Source organism: Ostrea edulis, chromosome 2 (genome assembly GCF_947568905.1).
Source record: "Ostrea edulis chromosome 2, xbOstEdul1.1, whole genome shotgun sequence".
In the NCBI taxonomy this organism is placed as follows: Eukaryota; Metazoa; Mollusca; class Bivalvia; order Ostreida; family Ostreidae; genus Ostrea; species Ostrea edulis.
Window position 1 is genome coordinate 37799629 of NC_079165.1, and position 20035 is coordinate 37819663.

Sequence of the window (20035 nt, forward strand, 5' to 3'; positions counted from 1 at the left end):
GTATAAGAACTTGTATCAATATGCATATCAAGTTTGAGTTTTCTGACCTATTTTTAAAAGAGTTATGATCCTCAAACTTGGCAAATTTCAAGGATTTGACCGGTATTGTGTTATGGCGCTGTCTGGTAGGCTGGCTGGTCGTCCGTCCCGGGTCATGTTTTCTGGACTTTTTTCGATAACGGATGCATGTACAACTTTGAAATTTGGTCACAATATATCCCTCAAGAATTGTAAGAGTGAGTTTGCATTTCAGCTGGATTGGTCCATCCTTGACCTACTTTTTGGAAAAAATAGGTCAAATGGTTTTCCAGGCTTTTTTTTCATTACGGATACAGATGTTGCCTAATATTTAGTCAAAGGTTTCCTCTCAGAGGAATACAAGTTCAGTTTGCATTTCAGCAGGATTGGTCCATCCTTAACCTACTTTTGGACTAAAAATAGGTCTGACAGTTTTCTGAGCCTTTTTTCATTACGGATACAGATATTGACCTGATATTTTGTCAAAGGCTTCCTATCGGAGGAAGACAAGTGCAGTTAACATTTCAACTGGATTGGTGCACTACGACCTACAGTACTCTAGGGGTAGAAGTAGGTCAAACAGGTTGAATTTCACTGTCCGACAGGCATATATTGTACCGTTTGCGGTACTCTTGTTGATGTTTTGTGGCTATTCCTGCAGCTATTGATTTGAAAATTTATACTTGAACTTTCATCAATGAGTGATAGATCAAAGAGCTAGGTACGTTAGTAATCAAAATTGGCCCAGTATTCAAAAATCAAAATAACTAGCTGAAATGTAGCCAATACTAAGCTGTAAAACAAAACAACTTTACTTTAACAGATAACGATCTATAGTTCCTTAAAGTAACGATATATATACGAGGGCGAGTCAATAAATAACCAACCTAACTTACTTCTGATTGAGATCCACCTCTTCTTTTTCATTGTAATTGCCCTCTAGTGTGATGCACTTAGACCAACGGTGTTCAAGTGTCATCAGCCCAGAACTGAAAAAGTCGGGGTCCTTTCCATTGACCTACTCCTCAACTGCCGTCACGACTTCGTCAGACCGGAATTGACGTCCACGGATATCCTTTTTCAAGTTTGGGAATAGGAAGAAGTCGCTAGGAGCTAGATCAAGCGAATAGGCAGGATGTGGTATTAATTCTTACCCGTTTCGCTCTACAGCATCCATTGCGACTTTGCGAGTGTGGACTCTCGCGTTGTGTCTTGTTGCAGCAAAACACTAGAGAGTTTACCTAGGCGTTTTTCACGGATGGCGGTTCTCAGCTGGTCTAGCATGTTTGCATAGTGCACTCCAGTTATTGTACATACACACAATCGAAAGGCTTAGAATGGGCTACTGAAGTGTAGTTTTACATATGTTTTGACCTTTTTATATTAAAACTGTTAATTCCTTTACATTTACTTTTTATATACTAAGTACATGTAGCAATAATCATAATAACAACGGCAACAATTTCGAAAATGAATTTTCTTTGATTTTCTAATCGATTAGAAATATAAGCCGATAATATACATCGTGAATGGAACTTCTATTTCTCCTGTAAATGGGAATGATAACAAATGTTACAACATTATTTCAAAGAAATGTGAATTAACTATTAAAACGTAATTTACATCATATGAACTTGCATTGTAGATCATGAAATAACTAATCGTACTATGACTGAAGTCCGCATGAATAATAACTTTCAAAATCATATGCAACATTGAATACAAATAAACATAAAAAACAACAACAGTACATTGTATGTACCAAATACGCCATTCATCAGGAAATGTGAGGCGTACATATGAAATAAACCATTAAGAAAATACTTTTGATTATGGAAGCAGACGACTGATGAGTATATATATATATATATATATATATATATATATATATATACATGTATATATATAAACCTGATATTGGCCACAGCCAAGGACCAGAACGACGAAACGTGCATAAATCGATTCTTTTGAAGATAATCTATTTCTAGTTTAATGCTATTTGGTGTTCTACTAAAACATGTTGAGGGAAGATAATAAATTAGTTCGAAACAAAGGTGACTTTTTTTCAAAACGCTCCATTCTAGATAAATAATGGATCGTTCAACAGAATGATGTCAGGTGGATTTTAATTCAATAGTCTATTTTTAGCACTTGAAAATACCCAGGCAAAATAATTGCCGTCAAATGTCCAGTGTAGGAGTAAATCTGCATTATGAAATATGGATAAAGGGAATAATAAAGACTTTCTTTTTATTTTAAACGGAATTGAAGAGTATTTAGGATACAGCAATCGGAAAGAAATAGACGAATTATGGTACGATATACTATGCATGACAAAGCCGTACAGGCGTGAACCTATCGGAAGTGCTGGTGACAATATACCTGGCGTTACAGACGAAGCTTTCCTTCTTGAAAACACAACAGTTTTGCAAACTGAACAAACTTACGTCCCTAGAATAGTGAATTTTCTCGCTGATCAACGTTTTAGTTCTCCAGGATTCTGTCGTCTGCGAATTCTTCCTGGTTTAAAATTTCAGAATGATGTGTACATCGAAGAAAACGGCGACATATTTTTGTCGAGTGAAAAATTTATCAAAATGTGCCTTCAGCTGTCACGGAGAAACTCGAGCATAGAAAGACCATTCATAAGGACAGCAGGGCCGTAACTGCCGATGAGGCAGACGAGGCAACTGCCTCGTCTGATTTTTTGGCAAAAAAGAAAATAAAATTATATAAATGTTATATTATAGGATATATGTTTAAAATGAAGACAAGCACCTTTGTCTTTGACACCATATTACGATTCTTTACATAGTACAAATGAAACACAAACATGATAAATTGGGATTTAAAAAGTGTCATTTTCAGTCGTAAAGTCAATCGGCGGCCCCCAATCCCCTGCCTCCCCTGATTTAGAACCCTACTTACGGCCCTGGACAGGTGCTCTTCAATTAGCGTACGTCATACCATTCAATTCATGGCCCGTGTGTGCAGAGGCATGGCTGCATAGAGCGAGACCACGGTGTTGGCCTTCTCAGGATTTAATATCGGAAATAAAGCAAACAACTTGCTTCTGTGAACCTATAGCTAACGGTTTATCCCAACATCCAGGATTGGAATGGAGAATTTCATTTGCAGTCGCAGAAAAAAGGTTAATGGGATCATTGAACAGTGTAATTTTCAAGATGTACCAAATCTTAAAGATTCTTGCCAGAGAAAAGATCGACTCGCAGTCTGGAAGTAACCATATAATTTCTCCCTATGTGATCCGAACTACACTCTACTGGGTTTGTGAAAACGGTCTTCCAAACATTGTCAGCGGAAGCAATTTTGAATCATGTCTCTTAATCTTTATCAACCAGCTTGAAAAGTGCATCAAGAAAGAGTTTTGCCCCCACTTTTTCGTGCCTGAAAGAAACATTTTTGAAAATGGCATTTCGCCACTGAGCAAAGCCTGTCTGTTACAATGTTTTGGCGACATCAAAGTCGACCTCTTTTCCTCTATTTTGAACTTGCCTTCATTTGAAAGCATGAATGTGGTTTACAAAGCAGGCAATAGTATATCCATACCTACATCTGAGAACATCAAATTACATCAGGAACTTGGAATATTCACGTATTCCTCAGGAACTTCATACTGTGTACTTCACAGTGGCTATGCCTTCGATATTTTAGAAAATATTGAAACGATGTTTGAAAACTCAACCGAACTCTCTGAAACGCAAAGATCATTTTTGAAAGTTATGTTTTATCCCCTTGCCAAAGCTACCGGGATCATCCTCTTCCACAATGCCGCATTAAAACCGTCTCGGAACAAATCCTCGTATTGCGGAATAAGATTGAGTACACGTCTTTCCTTACTTGGAACTAAAAGTGACGTCATTTCCGGACGTTTGTCGTTAGCAACACTTTACTATATTTGTGGACAATACAGATCATGCATTCAACTAACGGATTCTATCTTGCAAGATATCAAACCTTTCACTATATACAACAACAGTGAATATGGTATAACACAAGATGATGCTTGCGTGAATCTTTATTCGGATGTTATGTTACATGCACCGATTCCTCTTGAGAAGAAAATGCAAATGGCTTATATGAGTGACTATGAGGTTTTTAAAGAGAGACCAGTTATTCCATCTTACCTTCATCTCGAGGCAGAATTTTTCCAAAGTCCTCCGGTTGTTTCTTCACTCCCTGCTCTAGTTTACCTTCATTTCTTGCGTTTCCTATCATTTTTAGAAATGAAGAGAGAAAGTGAAAGACATGCTGCACTTGTAGATTTGCAGACGATCTCTTACGATGAAGTGCATGGAGGGAATACATACATCTCTTCCAACATGATTGGTATATGTGAAATGATAAGTGGTAACATCCCCATGGCTATCAAATATTTTGGGCAAGCTGCAATGGCTTTACGACGGGACAATATTCCTTGCCACGAAAATGTTGGGTTAATAAGAATCGCCCTCCTACTGAACTCAAGAGTGAATATGTGATGATTAAAGTTTCGGAAAATATCTTGTATCGATACCATATGACGCATGTGTCTGACTGGGACTACATAGGATTTATGAAATGCATGTCTACTTATCGAGTGTCGTACCCTTAAATAGTAGAACAATCAAGGAACTAAAAGTATGCTATATGATTTATTACTATCAAAAAGTCTGGTTTTAACCAAACAGGTGTTGTCCATGAAGATGAGCAAGTGCGTGTAGAATCAGCAAGTAGAGAGCGCTGTAACATAGTATTGAATTCATGTGATGTGATATAATAGAATTTAATTCAGTTTTTAAAATCTTTACTGTTTGAACATGTTGCTGAACAGTCTATCTCTAAGAAGCATTTCTTTGTCTTATAAGGTTACCTTCAGGTCCATCACAACAAACATAACGTGAATATTTTTACAAACCTGATTCCATATTGTAAAGAAATTGACCCGTTTTGCTTGATAGCACATCATCTAATAAAGATGTATTGTTTTTTAAAAAATCAACATGCGTGTAAGATTACATTATACAAAATTCGAAATCAAAAAGCCTTGTATCAATGTAGGTGGTAAAAGGATTTTACCATACACTTCAATTTTTTTAGTATAAAGCATCTAAATCTTTTAACCCAAGATGATCGTCGCCATTGGCATTGTAAATAGTTTAAAGTGAATACGGAAAATGCACCATATCAGGTACCCAAGAGCTTTTGAAAATTGTCCACTTAACGATTTTAATGAGGGGTGATTGACATTAGTGTTCTGTGGACAAATGAAAAAACGAACAGTGATCAATCTCATAAATACAAAATTAAGAGAAGGACAAACACGAGATCTTGACATATCAGAGGTGGGATCAGGTGCCTAGGTGGTGTAAGCATCCCCTTTCGACTGGTCACACCAGCCGTAAGCCCTATATCTTGAGTAGGTAGACGGAATAATTCGTAATCAAAATCAGAATGTAAAGAACTGTTTTAAAACAATTGTTCAATGCGAAGCATATTTGACACAGTGATAGCTTGTATTTGCAAATTAAATCTTTATAATGACCATAGAATTATCGAAATGTTGACTTTAAACAACATTGTTGAATCCCCATTACCATCAACTTATTTATCAGAAGCCTACTTCGATTTAGAAATTGATCATACGTAGTACATGCTATCGCATATTGAATCCGGCAAATATGGAACGCCATAACTAGTTTGTGTGGGTGTGTTTCATAAGTTGGTACATTCTTATTATATGTCGTGGTTCGTTCATGATAAGATGGTGCTTTTTTATTATATGTGATGTGGTTCTTTCATGATAAGGTGGTGCCTTTTTATTGCATGTTGTGGTTCTTTCATGATATGGTGGTATTGTTTTATTATTATGCTGTGGTTCTTTCATGATAAGGTGGTGCCCCTTCGTTATATCCTGTCAAAATGGTTCTTGATATGGTTGTTTTTTTTACTTCCATGCTTCTTCATTATATGCTGTCGTTGTTTTATGTTAAGGTGGTGACACTTTTTACACACGGTGGTTTTATTATGATAAGATGTTGATTTTAGCTCACCTGAGCGCAAAGCTCAAGTGCATGAGCTTTCCTGATCAACTGTTGTCTGTCCGTATGTCTGTAAACTTTTCACATTTTCGACTTCTTCTCCAGAACCATTGGGCCAATTTCAACCAAACATTTCAACCAAAAATCTACTGAAGAAACATTTGGCCAGAAAAGCTGAAATTTACATGAAAGCTTCCTGATATAGTGCAGATTTAGGTGGGTTTTTTTTAAATCATGGTCCCAGGGGGTAGGATGGGGCCACAATAGAGTATCAAGGATTTACATACAAATATATAGAGAAAATCTTTAAAAATCTTCTTCTTAAGAACCATTGGGCAAATAAAGTTTACATTTATATGAAAGCTTCCTGACATAGTGCAGATTCAATTATGTTAAAATCATGGACCTCGGGGGTAGGTTAGGGCCACAATAGGGATCAAGGTTTTGCATGCAAATATACAGGGAAAATCTTTAAATATGTGCCAAGGTGACTCAGGTGAGCGATGTGGTCCATGGGCCTATTGTTTATATTCATTCTGGATTTTTTTCTCAAAAGATTGCTTCACGTTCCAATCGAGAATTTTTCGCCCATATTGTCGGTGAAGAGCTTCAAAATTTAGACCGATGCTCGGCGCTTACGGCCTTTGAGCAGGGTGGGATATCTATCGTACCATACCTGCTTTGACACGGAACCTCGGTTTTTGCGATGCGGTCTTATCCGAATTACCGTTCCATTTAGTCGCCTCTTACGACAAACAAGGGGTACTGAGAACCTTTTCAAATCCGGATCTTTTTCGATAAATGCTGGTATTATTCGTTATGATGAAGTGATCACTCAGAACCCCCCATATATCCAATAGCTCATTTTGCGAAATTGCGATAGAGGGGTACCGAGTAAGCAATATCCATAGCACAATATCAGAAATATCCATTTGTTATAAATACCACCATCTTATGAAGAAATAACACCAGCATTTACTGAGAAAGCTCAATCTTTTGAAAAAACACCAGAATGAAGGTAAAAAGTATCACCTTATCATGATAAAAACACAGCATGTCATAAAATTTCACCATCTTAACATAAAACTATTCCAGCATATAATGAAAAAGCACGACATTATCCGAAAGAACCACAGTTCATTATGAAAAAATACGCCATCTAAACATAAAAACCCCCACAGCATATATCAAAAAGCACCACCTTGTCTTGTAAGAACCACAGCATTTTTAATAAACAAAATTTAAAAGCACTAACTTGTGTGTATCATTAAAGAACCACAACATATGATAAAAAACCCACCTCCTTTCAATGAACGAACCACAGCATGTAATAAAAAAGCACCATCTTATCATGAAACACACCCACATAAAGCAGTTTTGGCGTTCCATAGTCAAGAGACATAATCACCATATGTAGGTGATAATCCACAAATATGGGAAGTTGACGTCTTCTAGTTTGTCATAAACGGGTGTTGTTAGTTCGCCGTTGATATTTATGTTCAATAAGATATCCAAATATGAAGCAATCGGTCGTAGTAGTTCAGTGGTAGAGCATTCGCTTCGTCGTGAGTTCGAGCCCCGCTCGTGCCATGGACTCGCGAAACCTAGGACACACATGTAAACAAAGGTTTGTTCCTTTGCCAAACGCTCAAGATTTGGGTTCAAAATTCAAAGTGTTAGAATGAGTTAGACCAAGCTCCGCGGCCATAGAATTAGACTTAGATCAAACGTTACCAGATCTCAGTCTTCTGGCCTGTCCAAAAAGCTGCCATACTCATGTCAAAGAGTACAAATATGCCATGGAGTTCGATCAGGGAGAATACGTTATTGCCATCAGAGTTGCCGGATGTCCGGAGTTCCTATATGTTGTTTTTGTATTGGCAACCTGCTTTATCTATGATGGCCACGATTCTGACTAAACATACATTAGGTGATCTTTAATTATATTCACCACAACATCGTGCTAACTGTAGATTGAAATAAAGTCATGTTGGCCGATTATAACAATAAAAATCAGACATATTAAGATATCTACACCCTGTAACCTGATGTTCTTCTTCATTTGCACATACAGAAACAAACATTATTGTATGAAAATTAATTAATTTATCACAGAGAAGTGTTAGATAATTTTCATTAGTTCGATTAAAGGTCGAATTTCCATCCAACTTTCATTTAAATCTTTATTTCCTTTTCATGGAGATTTCATGCTACATGCATTACATATTGTAACAGTACAAAAAGTAAATCATGTAAGCATAAAATACGTACTAGGTGAAAGGAAACAAATACAATAAAAAATATATAATTTATAAAATATACATGCTCTGCCGTAACAGGTAGTTGCACCACAAAAACTCCACACAAATAAATTTCTTAATATCATTTTATCTACTATATAGTTGTTGGTTCCACCCCTCCTACAGTAATGTCATGTATACTGAATCATCATTTAGATCAGAGAACCCTACATACAAATGAACATCAAATTATCAACCAAGATATCAAAACATTGATTCTTTATGTGGATTGTGAATGGGCACCACAATACAGCAGGTTGATATTAATTATTGTACGCAGATTGGCATCAAGTGCGACTTTGTTCAGAAAACGATGGAGGAATAGTCTAAAGTTTGGTGAGAAACTTCCAAATGTTGATAGAGATGATCCTGGAAACATACTGAATTTTTAGTCTTTTTCCGTATGATTGTTCAATGTTTCCGGAAGTTAGCGATGAATGGTCTGCTTCACTAAGACCATCCATACCAACTCTTTGAGGAACTGTAAATGCGGTAGTAAATTGCATTTAATCAATATTTCATATATATCCTTGAAGATTTCTTGTCTTTCTGTATGAAGTTGTATAACCTTGATAGAAATACTTCTTGTTAAACGAAGTAAACGAATGTTCGCTTTGCATATTTTTCCGAAAAATTATAATTTCCTTCTGTCAATTTCTGAGATGTATCCCAAGCACGCTCTTACACGTGTCGGTGGTGGCTGATATTTTAAAGCCTTGGACATCTTTAAGAGACAAATGCTGAAATTTATTTTAGATTTGTAAAATTATTTCACAGTCCGCATCTATATAAGACCACAGGTATAACTATTTTCCGGTAAAGACTGACAAGAGTCAAGGGTTGACATCATTGGACAGTACGTACATCATTCCATGTTTAGAAGGAAAACGAGGTCTGTTGTGCGATCAATAGATTTATAAAGAGATTGCTGAATTATATCCAGATGTGTTGTAGCTGTCAATGGATAAAATAGTATCGCCACCCTACTTCCAAGCTTACTGTGTTTAGGGTTTACCCTTACGGACCTTAACAATACAGGGTTTTGACGCATAAATGAAAAATTCCTTTAAAACATATCTAAAAGCGACGTTTTATAAACATCTTTTATAAAGCTATTGGGCTTGTTCTCATGCAAGCTATGTAATGCTGGATTTGCGGATTTCACATTATAAGCTGATTAGTTTTTATCCACACATTCTAGTGAATTCAATAAATCATTAATACAAACACAGTATAAGAAACCAGACAGTACACATCCCTGTCCTACACCTTGTTTGATTTCGAACCATGCAAATATATAACCATTTACAGCTATTGTAATTTCATTATCAATAACGTCAATTGTTTCCCAAATTTTACCCCTTAATCCCATTTCAAGAAGTTAAAATATAAGACCTTTTCACCAAGCTGTATCGTACGCATTTTACAATAAACGTACTACATAAACAGGGCTGTCGTGATCACTGTGGTTAAAAATGAATTGTTTCTTGTAGATTGAGTCCTGCATTACGTAGTGCAAATTAACAACAGAACTATAGCTCTCTGAGAAAATATTGGGTCAGATCAGAGAGATACATTTCCATCCATTATAAAACCCTTCGATTAACGGCGCTCAAAAATACGCACGGTTGAGGCCTCATATCGTTGTATTCTTGTATTACCGTCTTATAAATCTAATATTAGAAAAAATGTGAACATGTTTTCCTACTATGTATACGGTACCAATTTTGATGTACCAGATGCGCATTTCGACAAATAATGTCTCTTCAGTGATGCTCAACCGAAATGTTTGAAATCCGAAATAACAATGAAGTTTTAGAGCTATTCAAAAACAGCGTGCCAAAAAAGTGGAGTCAAATTCGTCTAAGGATAAGAGCTACGCATGAGGGAGATAATCCTTAATTTTGAAATGAATTTCTAAATTTTATAACAGCAATTAAATATCCATCCGTATTTTCAAGCTAGTAACGAAGTACTATACTTGTGTCCAAATATACCTTCAAATATTCATTAAAACCCCATATGACCCGAAAACTCACAGGTTCAAATGATTTGGTTTGTTGACGGATCATAATCATTTAATGGATAAACATAACCTAGAAATTGAAACCCTTCACAAACATCGTTTTATTGTGCATTTCATGTATTAAAGAGATAGTAAAGCTCATTTTGGGGGTACATTTTTCTTTCCAATATAATCTAAAAATTGATTGCTCTGTTTCTGGTTTCTGTAATCTCAATCTTTTCTACAGTGTTGGATGATTGGCCCGACGTCCAACCTCTTACCTATGTTAACGAACCCCAATTGTCCGTGTTTATGTTCGAAGTTTTCCTCTTCTAGAAAACAGCTGCCTTACGGGGCTGGTGACCCCCTCTGACCATCTATTTGACCCATAGTTGGGGTTAGGTTTGCAGGCATCAAGGTGTTTCCATTCGCCGGTGAACCATGAATACCATGTATCTGGCAGTCTAGTCTCCTGCGAGACCCTGTTATTTAGTCTGGGGCCGTCAGGTACCCAGCTTCCATCTGCCACTTCGAGAAGGATTCCATATCCGGGCCACGTGGGTCTTTCTATGGAGAGGCTATGCCTGGGAAAGAAGACTTGTAATATAAAATACTTAATCTGATCCTGTTTCACAGTCTAGACTGCTAGCCAGGGGTGATAATGAAAGCGACAAAGTGATAAAGCCACAGACAGCACACACTGTACGCATCTTACAAGTTTATTGTTATTTCGGATTTCCAATGTTTCAGCTTGAGCATCACTGAAGAGACATTATTTGTCGAAATGCGTATCTGGTGCATCAAAATAGGAACCGTATAAGTTTTGCATAGACATTTGACAGAAGTAAAAAAAAAAAAAAATACTATCAAAACCCTGAAAAAAGGAAAGGTACCAGAAAGAGAGGTAAGAAATGTGAGAATTGGAGAGGGATAACTTTACTCCCTATAGTGAGCGAAGTCCAAGGAAAAATCATAAATGATAGGATCAGAGAAAGAAATGATTCACTGCTAGGAAAAGAACAAATTGGCTTACGAAAGGGAAGAAGTACAACTGAACAGATTTTTATATTGAGAAATATCATAGAAGAAACAAATGAATGGCAAAGCAAATTATAAATACATGTAAATTTCATTGACTTCCAAAAAGCATTGGATTCCATCCATAGAAAATCATGAAGACATGGAATCCAAGAAAAGTTGACCAGAATCATCAAAGTGTTTTATACAGACTTCAAATGTTCTGTGATATATGTAGGAGAAACATCAGAGTAAAGGGCAAAGAAAGCGTGGACGACCAAATACAACATGGCGCCGCACAATAGAAAGAGAGAGGATGGATGCTGGATGGAAGTCATGGAACGAATCAAGTACAGCAGCAGCCAACAGGAATGGATGGAGATGCTTTGTTCTGTAGAGGCCCAATGTGCCATCAGGCACGAGGAGGGTAGGTGAAGAATAATTTTAAAAAGACATATGAATGGTAATTTTCAACTTTGAAAGGACTGTATGTTAGTCAAAAGTTACACTAGAAGCCAACTTGCATAGCAGATTGAATTTTTGTCCAAAAAGCAAAATTTCAGAGGGCATAATTTGATAATTGTAATTGATTTAAATCTGGAAATAAATACAGATAAGTGCTTGTAAAAGTCATTTCGAATCATTTTTAATCTTTCAAAAACAAATAAACAAAAAGACCTTCACTATCCCCTTATTGACCGATCTACATTGTTATTTGAGGAATTGATAGAAAATTTCATGTAAAACCAGCAAAATCCTACAACACTCGATGCATCCAAAATCTTAGGTATACCATCACGTAAAAGTCACTTGCTATTACAAATAATTATGAAAATCCTGTAATATTGACAATTCGTCCTTATACCTCTCAATAAAATTTTCCGCTGGAAGATATCCATCCACAATATATATTTTCTCATTGTTCTTATCCTTATATTCTATAGCAATAATCTTTGACGATTCGATTGCTCTTTCTTTTGTGCTATTTCTTTAATTCTAAATAAATTTTTAGCACTCTTGAAATCACAAATTTAAACTTTCCTCAAATCAACAACATCAAAACGTATGACTTTTCAACTCTTTACACGACCATTCCTCATGATAAATTAAAGACTAGACTTTTTGACATCATAGACAGTTGCTTCTTCGACAAAAATGGAAAACGCAAATATTTCTATCTAGTGATCAGTTATCCAAAAAATTACTTTCTTAAACGCCACTCTGATTCCACGCACAAGTACTCTAAAGTTGAAATAAAAAATATGCTGGAGTTCCTCATTGACAATATCTTCGTGGTCTTTAGTGATCAGGTCTCCCAAAAGTCTGTTGGAATACCCATGGGCACGAATTGTGCTCCTTTGTTGGCTTTGTTAGCTGACCTGTTTTGTTTTTATAATCCTATGAAGCAGAATGTATTCAAAAATTTCTACGTAAGAAGAAAAAACTCTCTTGCTGTGGTTTTCATTTTGGCATTTAGATATATCGAGGATGCATTATCTATTAACAATAATAATTTTTCATCCATATGTCTATTCAATATATCCCAGTGAACTCGAAATAAAAGACACCACAGAGTCGTCCACTTCTGCTTCATACTTAGATATTTTATTGAAAGTAGATATTAACGGCAAACTAACAACTCAACTTTATGACAAACGGGATGATTTCAACTTCTTCGTCATCAACTTCCCATATTTATGTAGCAATATTCCATTATCACCGGTATATGGTGTTTACATCTCTCAACTTAGGCAAGCGTTTGTTCTTATAGGCGTTATGAGATTGATCCCTGTTCGTTATCTTCACCTTTCATGCAAAACATACAACACTTCTTTTAAAATCTGCTTTTCGATGTAACTTCACATTTGCTAAAGACACAGTACCTATTATCGTAGACTTGCTCAAGTCTATATGTAAAATCTTTTGAAGGAATTAAATTGTGTCCAAATGACTCGTACAAGTCATATACTGTTAAAAATAACAATTGTATGCATTTATCAGCATTTCTTTTCAAATTTAAAACGATTATAATCTTCAAATTACATCCCTTTAATTTTTGCTTCCTGGACAAAAAATTCAATCTACTATACAGGTTGGCTCCTAGCGTAACTTTTGACAAACATGCAGTCATTTCAAAGTTGCAAAATATAATTATTCATCATTAGAAAGGAATAAGATGATTTGGGGTGAGGAAATTTTTCCCACCAAAATAAGCTGTACTATCTCTTTAAAGTATTGTTGACTGCTTTATGCAATAGTTTACTTCTAAAACAAAACTATAGTTTGACTCTAAACACTTTCAAATTATGTAATAATAGTCACCGACTTCATTTTATTTAAGCCAAATATAATGATGGCTGTTTGACAACCAAAATTATGTTGACGATGCAAATCATTACTTAATTGAATGTTCTGCTTATAATAATTATATATTCATTTTTTAATACATTGGTGGTCACTTGTGTCCAGTTAAGATGTCTCATCACAGCCACTAATACGTGATGAACTAAGCACACATTGGAGGACATTAGCCCTCGCGTATTCTACAATAGTGTTAGTTGTATAAAAAACAAATCAATACATACAAGCACATCTCATTAAGGTCCATCGTATTGTGTTCATCGAATCTAACATGCAATAATGCTTATTCGTACTCATCATCATTATCATCATGCAATTCATTATACTTTTTGAATGTCCTGTTTATAATAATTATAGATATGAACTTCTTTACACCGTAATATAAATGTAATGATGTCAGATACTTATAAATGCATATCCAACAATCTATTATTATTTGGAAATCCTTATATTGATTTTGACACATATAAGAAACTTTTTGAACTTGTGCATAAATTTATTGTACTTACTAAAAGATTTAGGTAATCTTCAAATATATCAAATGCATATTATATTAAGAATGGACATAACCGGTACCATCTGATCAATACTATATTTATACTTGTATAGTACACTGAATTGTACTATGTACAAATAATATACAGTTGTTAATCTTTTTTTATATACGTGTACACTCAAATTAATTACATGTTATACAATTTCGTACATGTACATATCCTGTTTGATCATTAGGGAGAGAGCTCATATAGGCTAAACCTGCTGCCCAATCTTATCAATTTATTCAATGAATATTGCTTAAAATAAAAAAAACAATCATCATTCTGGTCTTCCTCCTCTCTTTTCAGGTTCTCGCTTTCGACCTTGTCCCCACACGCCCGTTGGCTCAATTACTTCCTGTAACTCGCCCTTCTGTAAAGTAAATCTACTTCTGTAACTTACCCCGTCTGGCCAGTCTACTTCCTATAACTCGCCCCTTCTACTCAGTCTACTTCCTATAACTCACCCCGTCTGGCAAGTCTACTTCCTGCAACTCACCCTGTCTGGCCAGTCCATCCTGCAACTGGCAAGGCCACAAACCTGTGATCCCAGAACATCTACGTCCTTCGTCAACACATTAATTTTGGCTGTCAAACGGCCACCGATATATTTGGGCTTCAATGAAGTTGGAGACTTTTGCTTCCCCCTCCTTCTTTCCAACATAATTTATATCGATCACCAAGTTAACAAATATTGAAATATCCATGCCTATCTTCAAATCAATTGTACCTACAGTGTATCATTAAATCAATTGTAGCTATATAGGTTTAATTCTATTATATATATATTAATTGATTTGAAGATAGATGATATGTACATGTACGTGTACAAATATCAAGAATTAAAGATAGGCGTCATTGATTTAAAGATAGGTGCAATTGAACACTAAACTTTCCATACGTCATATATTGTTTCAGGTACGTTAACTCGAGCGAAAGTTGATAAACTTCATTCTCAGTAAGTTGGATTACATCTTACTCTTACTTACGGTCGTGTAGGCATTTTCATTAAGATATCCAAAGTTAGATATACATATCTTAAATGTCTGCTTTTAGTCTGCTTGTCGTTGCTCTGTCCGTTTCCCTTCATTTTCAAGCCACTTCATCTCAAGCATCAAAACGAACTAAACCTAGGTAAAATTGAATTGTTCCTATCTTTTCCGATAAGTAGTAAAGAGCTTTACATTTGTGGGTGACATCTTTGAAAATATCAAGTTCTGACTCGTCCCCTGTTTATAATCGCGCTTATTGCGGGTTAGATCACGTTCTACTTTAATGTGGCAGTGTATGCTGTGATACAAGCAAAACTAGGTCATACAAGGAAACACTGGAATATTTTGTTTGGAATACCGAGCAAAACTAAAATTTGAGTCAAATATGTACATGTATTACATTCACCTTGTACGGAGCCCTGGAGGGCCGCAAAAAAAAAAAACAACAACAAAAAAAACAAAACAAAAAAACAAAAAACAACAACAACAAAAAACCACCCCAAGTTGTCAGTAGTAATGAATAAATTGGCCCTCCAGGGACTCCGTAACCGTGTATTATTTCCAGTTCATCAAAAATTTTAATTCTATTTATAGCACTCGAAAATACCCAAGTAGATATGTCTGCAGTTTGTATGAAATATGGGTGAAGGGAGTTATAAGAAGTTTCTTTTCATTTTAAACGGAACTGAAGAATTATTTGAATACAGGGGAGTGATTGATGTACGAAAGGAAATAAACGAATTATGGTACGATACACTATGCATGACAAAGCCGTACAGACGTGAACCTATCGGAAGTGCTAGTGACGGTATACTGAGGTTTAATATCGGCTTTACAGACGAAGCTATCCTTCTTGAAAACACAACAGTTCTTCAAAATGAAGAAACTAATGTCCCTAGAATAGTGAATTTTCTCGCTGATCAACGTTTTAGTTCTCCAGGATTCTGTCGTCTGCGAATTCTTCCTGGTTTAAAATTTCAGAATGATGTGTACATCGAAGAAAACGGCGACATATTTTTGTCGAGTGAAAAATTTATCAAAATGTGCCTTCAGCTGTCACGGAGAAATTCGAGCATAGAAAGACCATTCATAAGGACAAGTGGTCTTCAGTTGGAATATGTTATACCATTCAATTCATGGCCCGTGTGTGCAGAGGCATGGCTGTATAGAGCGAGACCACGATGTTGGCCTTCTCAGGATTTAATATCGGAAATAAAGCAAACAACTTGCTTCTGTGAACCTATAGCTAACGGTTTATCCCAACATCCAGGATTGGAATGGAGAATTTCATTTGCAGTCGCAGAAAAAAGATTAATGGGATCATTGGACAGTACAATTTTCAAGATGTACCAAATCTTAAAGATTCTTGCCAGAGAAAAGATCGACTCGCAGTCTGGAAGTAACAATATAATCTCTCCCTATGTGATCCGAACTACACTCTACTGGGTTTGTGAAAACGGGCTTCCAAACATTGTCAGCGGAAGCAATTTTGAATCATGTCTCTTAATTTTTATCAACCAACTTGAAAAGTGGATCAAGAAAGAGTTTTGCCCTCACTTTTTTGTGCCTGAAAGAAACATTCTCGAAAATGGCATTTCACCTCTAAGCAAAGCCTGTCTGTTACAATGTTTTGGCGACATCAAAGTCGACCTCTTTTCCTCTATTTTGAACTTGCCTTCATTTGAAAGTATGAAAGTGGTTTACAAAGCAGGTAATAGTATAACCATACCTACATCTGAGAACATCAAATTACATCAGGAACTTATAATATTCATGTATTCCTCAGGAATTTCATACAGTGTACTTCACAGTGGCTATGCCTTCGAAATTTTAGAAAATATTGAAACGATGTTTGAAAACTCAACCGAACTCTCTGAAACGCAAAGATCATTTTTGAAAGTTATGTTTTATCCCCTTGCCAAAGCTACCGGGATCATCCTCTTCCACAATGCCGCATTAAAACCGTCTCGGAACAAATCCTCGTATGGCGGAATAAGATTGAGTACACGTCTTTCCTTACTTGGAACTAAAAGTGACGTCATTTCCGGACGTTTGTCGTTAGCAACACTTTACTATATTTGTGGACAATACAGATCATGCATTCATCTAACGGATTCTATCTTGCAAGATATCAAACCTTTCACTATTTACAACAGTAAATATGGTATAACACAAGATGATGCTTGCGTGAATCTTTATTCGGATGTTATGTTACATGCACCGATTCCTCTTGAGAAGAAAATGCAAATGGCTTATATGAGTGACTTTGAGGTTTTTAAAGAGAGACCAGTTATTCCATCTTACCTTCATCTCGAGGCAGAATTTTTCCAAAGTCCTCCGGTTGTTTCTTCACTCCCTAGTCTAGTTTACCTTCATTTCTTGCGTTTCCTATCATTTTTAGAATTGAATAGAGAAAGTGAAAGACATGCTGCACTTGTAGATTTGCAGACGATCTCTTACGATGAAGTGCATGGAGGGAATACATACATCTCTTCCAACATGATTGGTATATGTGAAATGATAAGTGGTAACATTCCCATGGCTATCAAATATTTTGGACAAGCTGCAATCGCTTTACGACGGGAGAATATTCCTTGCCACAAAAATGTTGGGTTAATAAGAATTGCCCTCCTACTGAACTCAAGAGTGAATATGTGATGATTAAAGTTTTGAAAAATAACCTATATCAATAACATTGATAACATGACGCACGTGTCCGATTGGATTTATGAAATGTATGTCTTCTTATTGAGTGTCATACCCGTAAATAGTAAAACAATCAAAGAACCGAAAGTATGCTGTATTATTTATTACTATCAAAATTAAAGTCTGGATTTAACCAAACAGGTGTTGTACATGTCCATGAAGATGAGCAAGTGCGTGAAGAGTCTGGAAAAAAGCGTTGTAAAATATAGCATTCATGTAATGTAATACAATAGCTTGTGATTCAGTTTTAAAACTCTGCACTGTTTGAACATGTTGCTCTATGAATCATTTCTAGTTACCTTCCGATTCATCACAGCAAACATAACATAAATATTTTTTACAAACCTTGTTCCAAAATGTAAAGAAATCAGTCTTGCTTACAGTGCCATCACCTATTCAAGATGAATGGTTTCAAAGAAATTAACTTGCAAGTAAGATAAGATTATACACAAAGGAAAATTTCAAATCAAAGTCTTGTATAAATATATGCAGTAAAAGGAGTTTACCATCGACATCAATTTTTGAGTGGAGAGCATTTAAATCTGTCAATCCAAGATGATGGTCGCCATTGGCATCGTAAATATCATAAAGCCCATGTGCGAACTGCAGCAGATCAGGCGCCTGCGAGCTTATAAAATGTGTATACTCATGGCGAGTTATCGTTCCATCCTCTAGAACATAACGAGGTAACTTAATTAGACATCATTGACATTGGTGTACCGTTTTACTGAATTTTTTCCTATCGGGAAGATTGGTTTCAAAATTCAAAATTAAAATGAGTAAAAACAGGCTATGTGGCCATATACTTAGACTAAAGTTCAGAAGCTCCACATACTGTTAGTGTCATAGTGTACAAATATGTCGTGGAGTTCGACATTGGTGAATACGTCATTGCCGTCAGTATTTCCGGATGTCCAGAGTTCCTCTATGTATTGCTGGTATTGGGCTTCCGTCAAGTCGCCATGCCCATGGTGACCATGGTTCTGACTAAACAGACATAACATGATCTTTAGTAATATTCATTTTAAAGTGATGGTTACTTCTAATTCAAATAGTCGTGTTTGCCTATGTAAACACAACGACTATTTAAGCAGACATGATTTACATACACCCTGCAACCTAATGTAGTCATGCATTTGTACAAACAGAAGCAAACATTATTGTATAGAGGTGTATACTTTATTTCAAAGTTTTCATCAAAATCGATTAGAGTTCATTTTTATTCATCCGAGAAATATTTTTCATAATTTTGAATACATCTTAACCATGATTCAGAGTTTTAGAAATTTTACTCCCTAGTTCAGCCAAGGGCATGAAGAAAAACAGCAGAGTTTATCATGTTTCGTGCATGACATGAAGTATTCTGGAATTGTATCGGTAAGTTACAAACGTTCAATGCGAAGCTGAGACATACTTGAATCTGATAGTTGGGTTGGTATAAACATTATCTTATCAGCTGGCCTTGTGGGAGTTAGTGGATGGAATGGTTACAAGTTCACCGACATATTTAGTTTCAGTGGAGGAAAAAACTTTGAAGGATTGCCTCCATAGCTGAGTTGGAAGCGAGAAAGAAATGTGATCAACTTACCTGTAAACTATTGTCGTCGTCGCAAGACAAAATGCTACGAAAGCAATCATGGTCATACGTGGCATCTCTCACGGAAATCGTGATATGATAAGAGCATACGATGAAACGTTCGAGTTCATTCTATGCACTAACCTTAAAAAGAAAACGTTTCGAACAACCAGGCCCTCGGACCACGAACGTCTCGAGTCAAACTTAAGGGATGTAATTTACTCAAATGTGAGAATGTTTCTCAAACCTGAGTTGAACTCAATAAAGTGTGCCACGAATCTTGAGTTTACTCAATCAGAGTTTTTTCTTGGGTTTTACAGGGCCATATCTATCTTTTAAGTTATGTATAGTTATCCATAGTACTTTCTGTGACTAGAGAAATTTGATGTTAATACTAATCGTGTATTGCATTTATTAAACAATTAAATCAGAAGAGTACTCTGTAGCAAACTTCAAAGACTTTTTTGTGGGATTATTCAAGGG

The 20035-nt window shown here is 35.9% G+C and overlaps 1 protein-coding gene across 1 annotated transcript; it reads right to left on the reverse strand.

Annotated features, from left to right (window-relative positions):
* Nucleotides 1–18063: 18063 nt before the first annotated feature.
* On the reverse strand, nucleotides 18064–19699 carry LOC125679124 (uncharacterized). The gene is made up of 5 exons (XM_048918090.2): nucleotides 19565–19699; nucleotides 18812–18963; nucleotides 18483–18647; nucleotides 18322–18368; nucleotides 18064–18159 (listed from the first exon to the last, which is right to left on the reverse strand). The coding sequence occupies exons 1-5, from the start codon at nucleotides 19627–19629 to the stop codon at nucleotides 18106–18108; spliced, it is 483 nt and encodes a 160-aa protein (XP_048774047.2). The 5' UTR covers nucleotides 19630–19699; the 3' UTR covers nucleotides 18064–18105.
* Nucleotides 19700–20035: the final 336 nt, after the last annotated feature.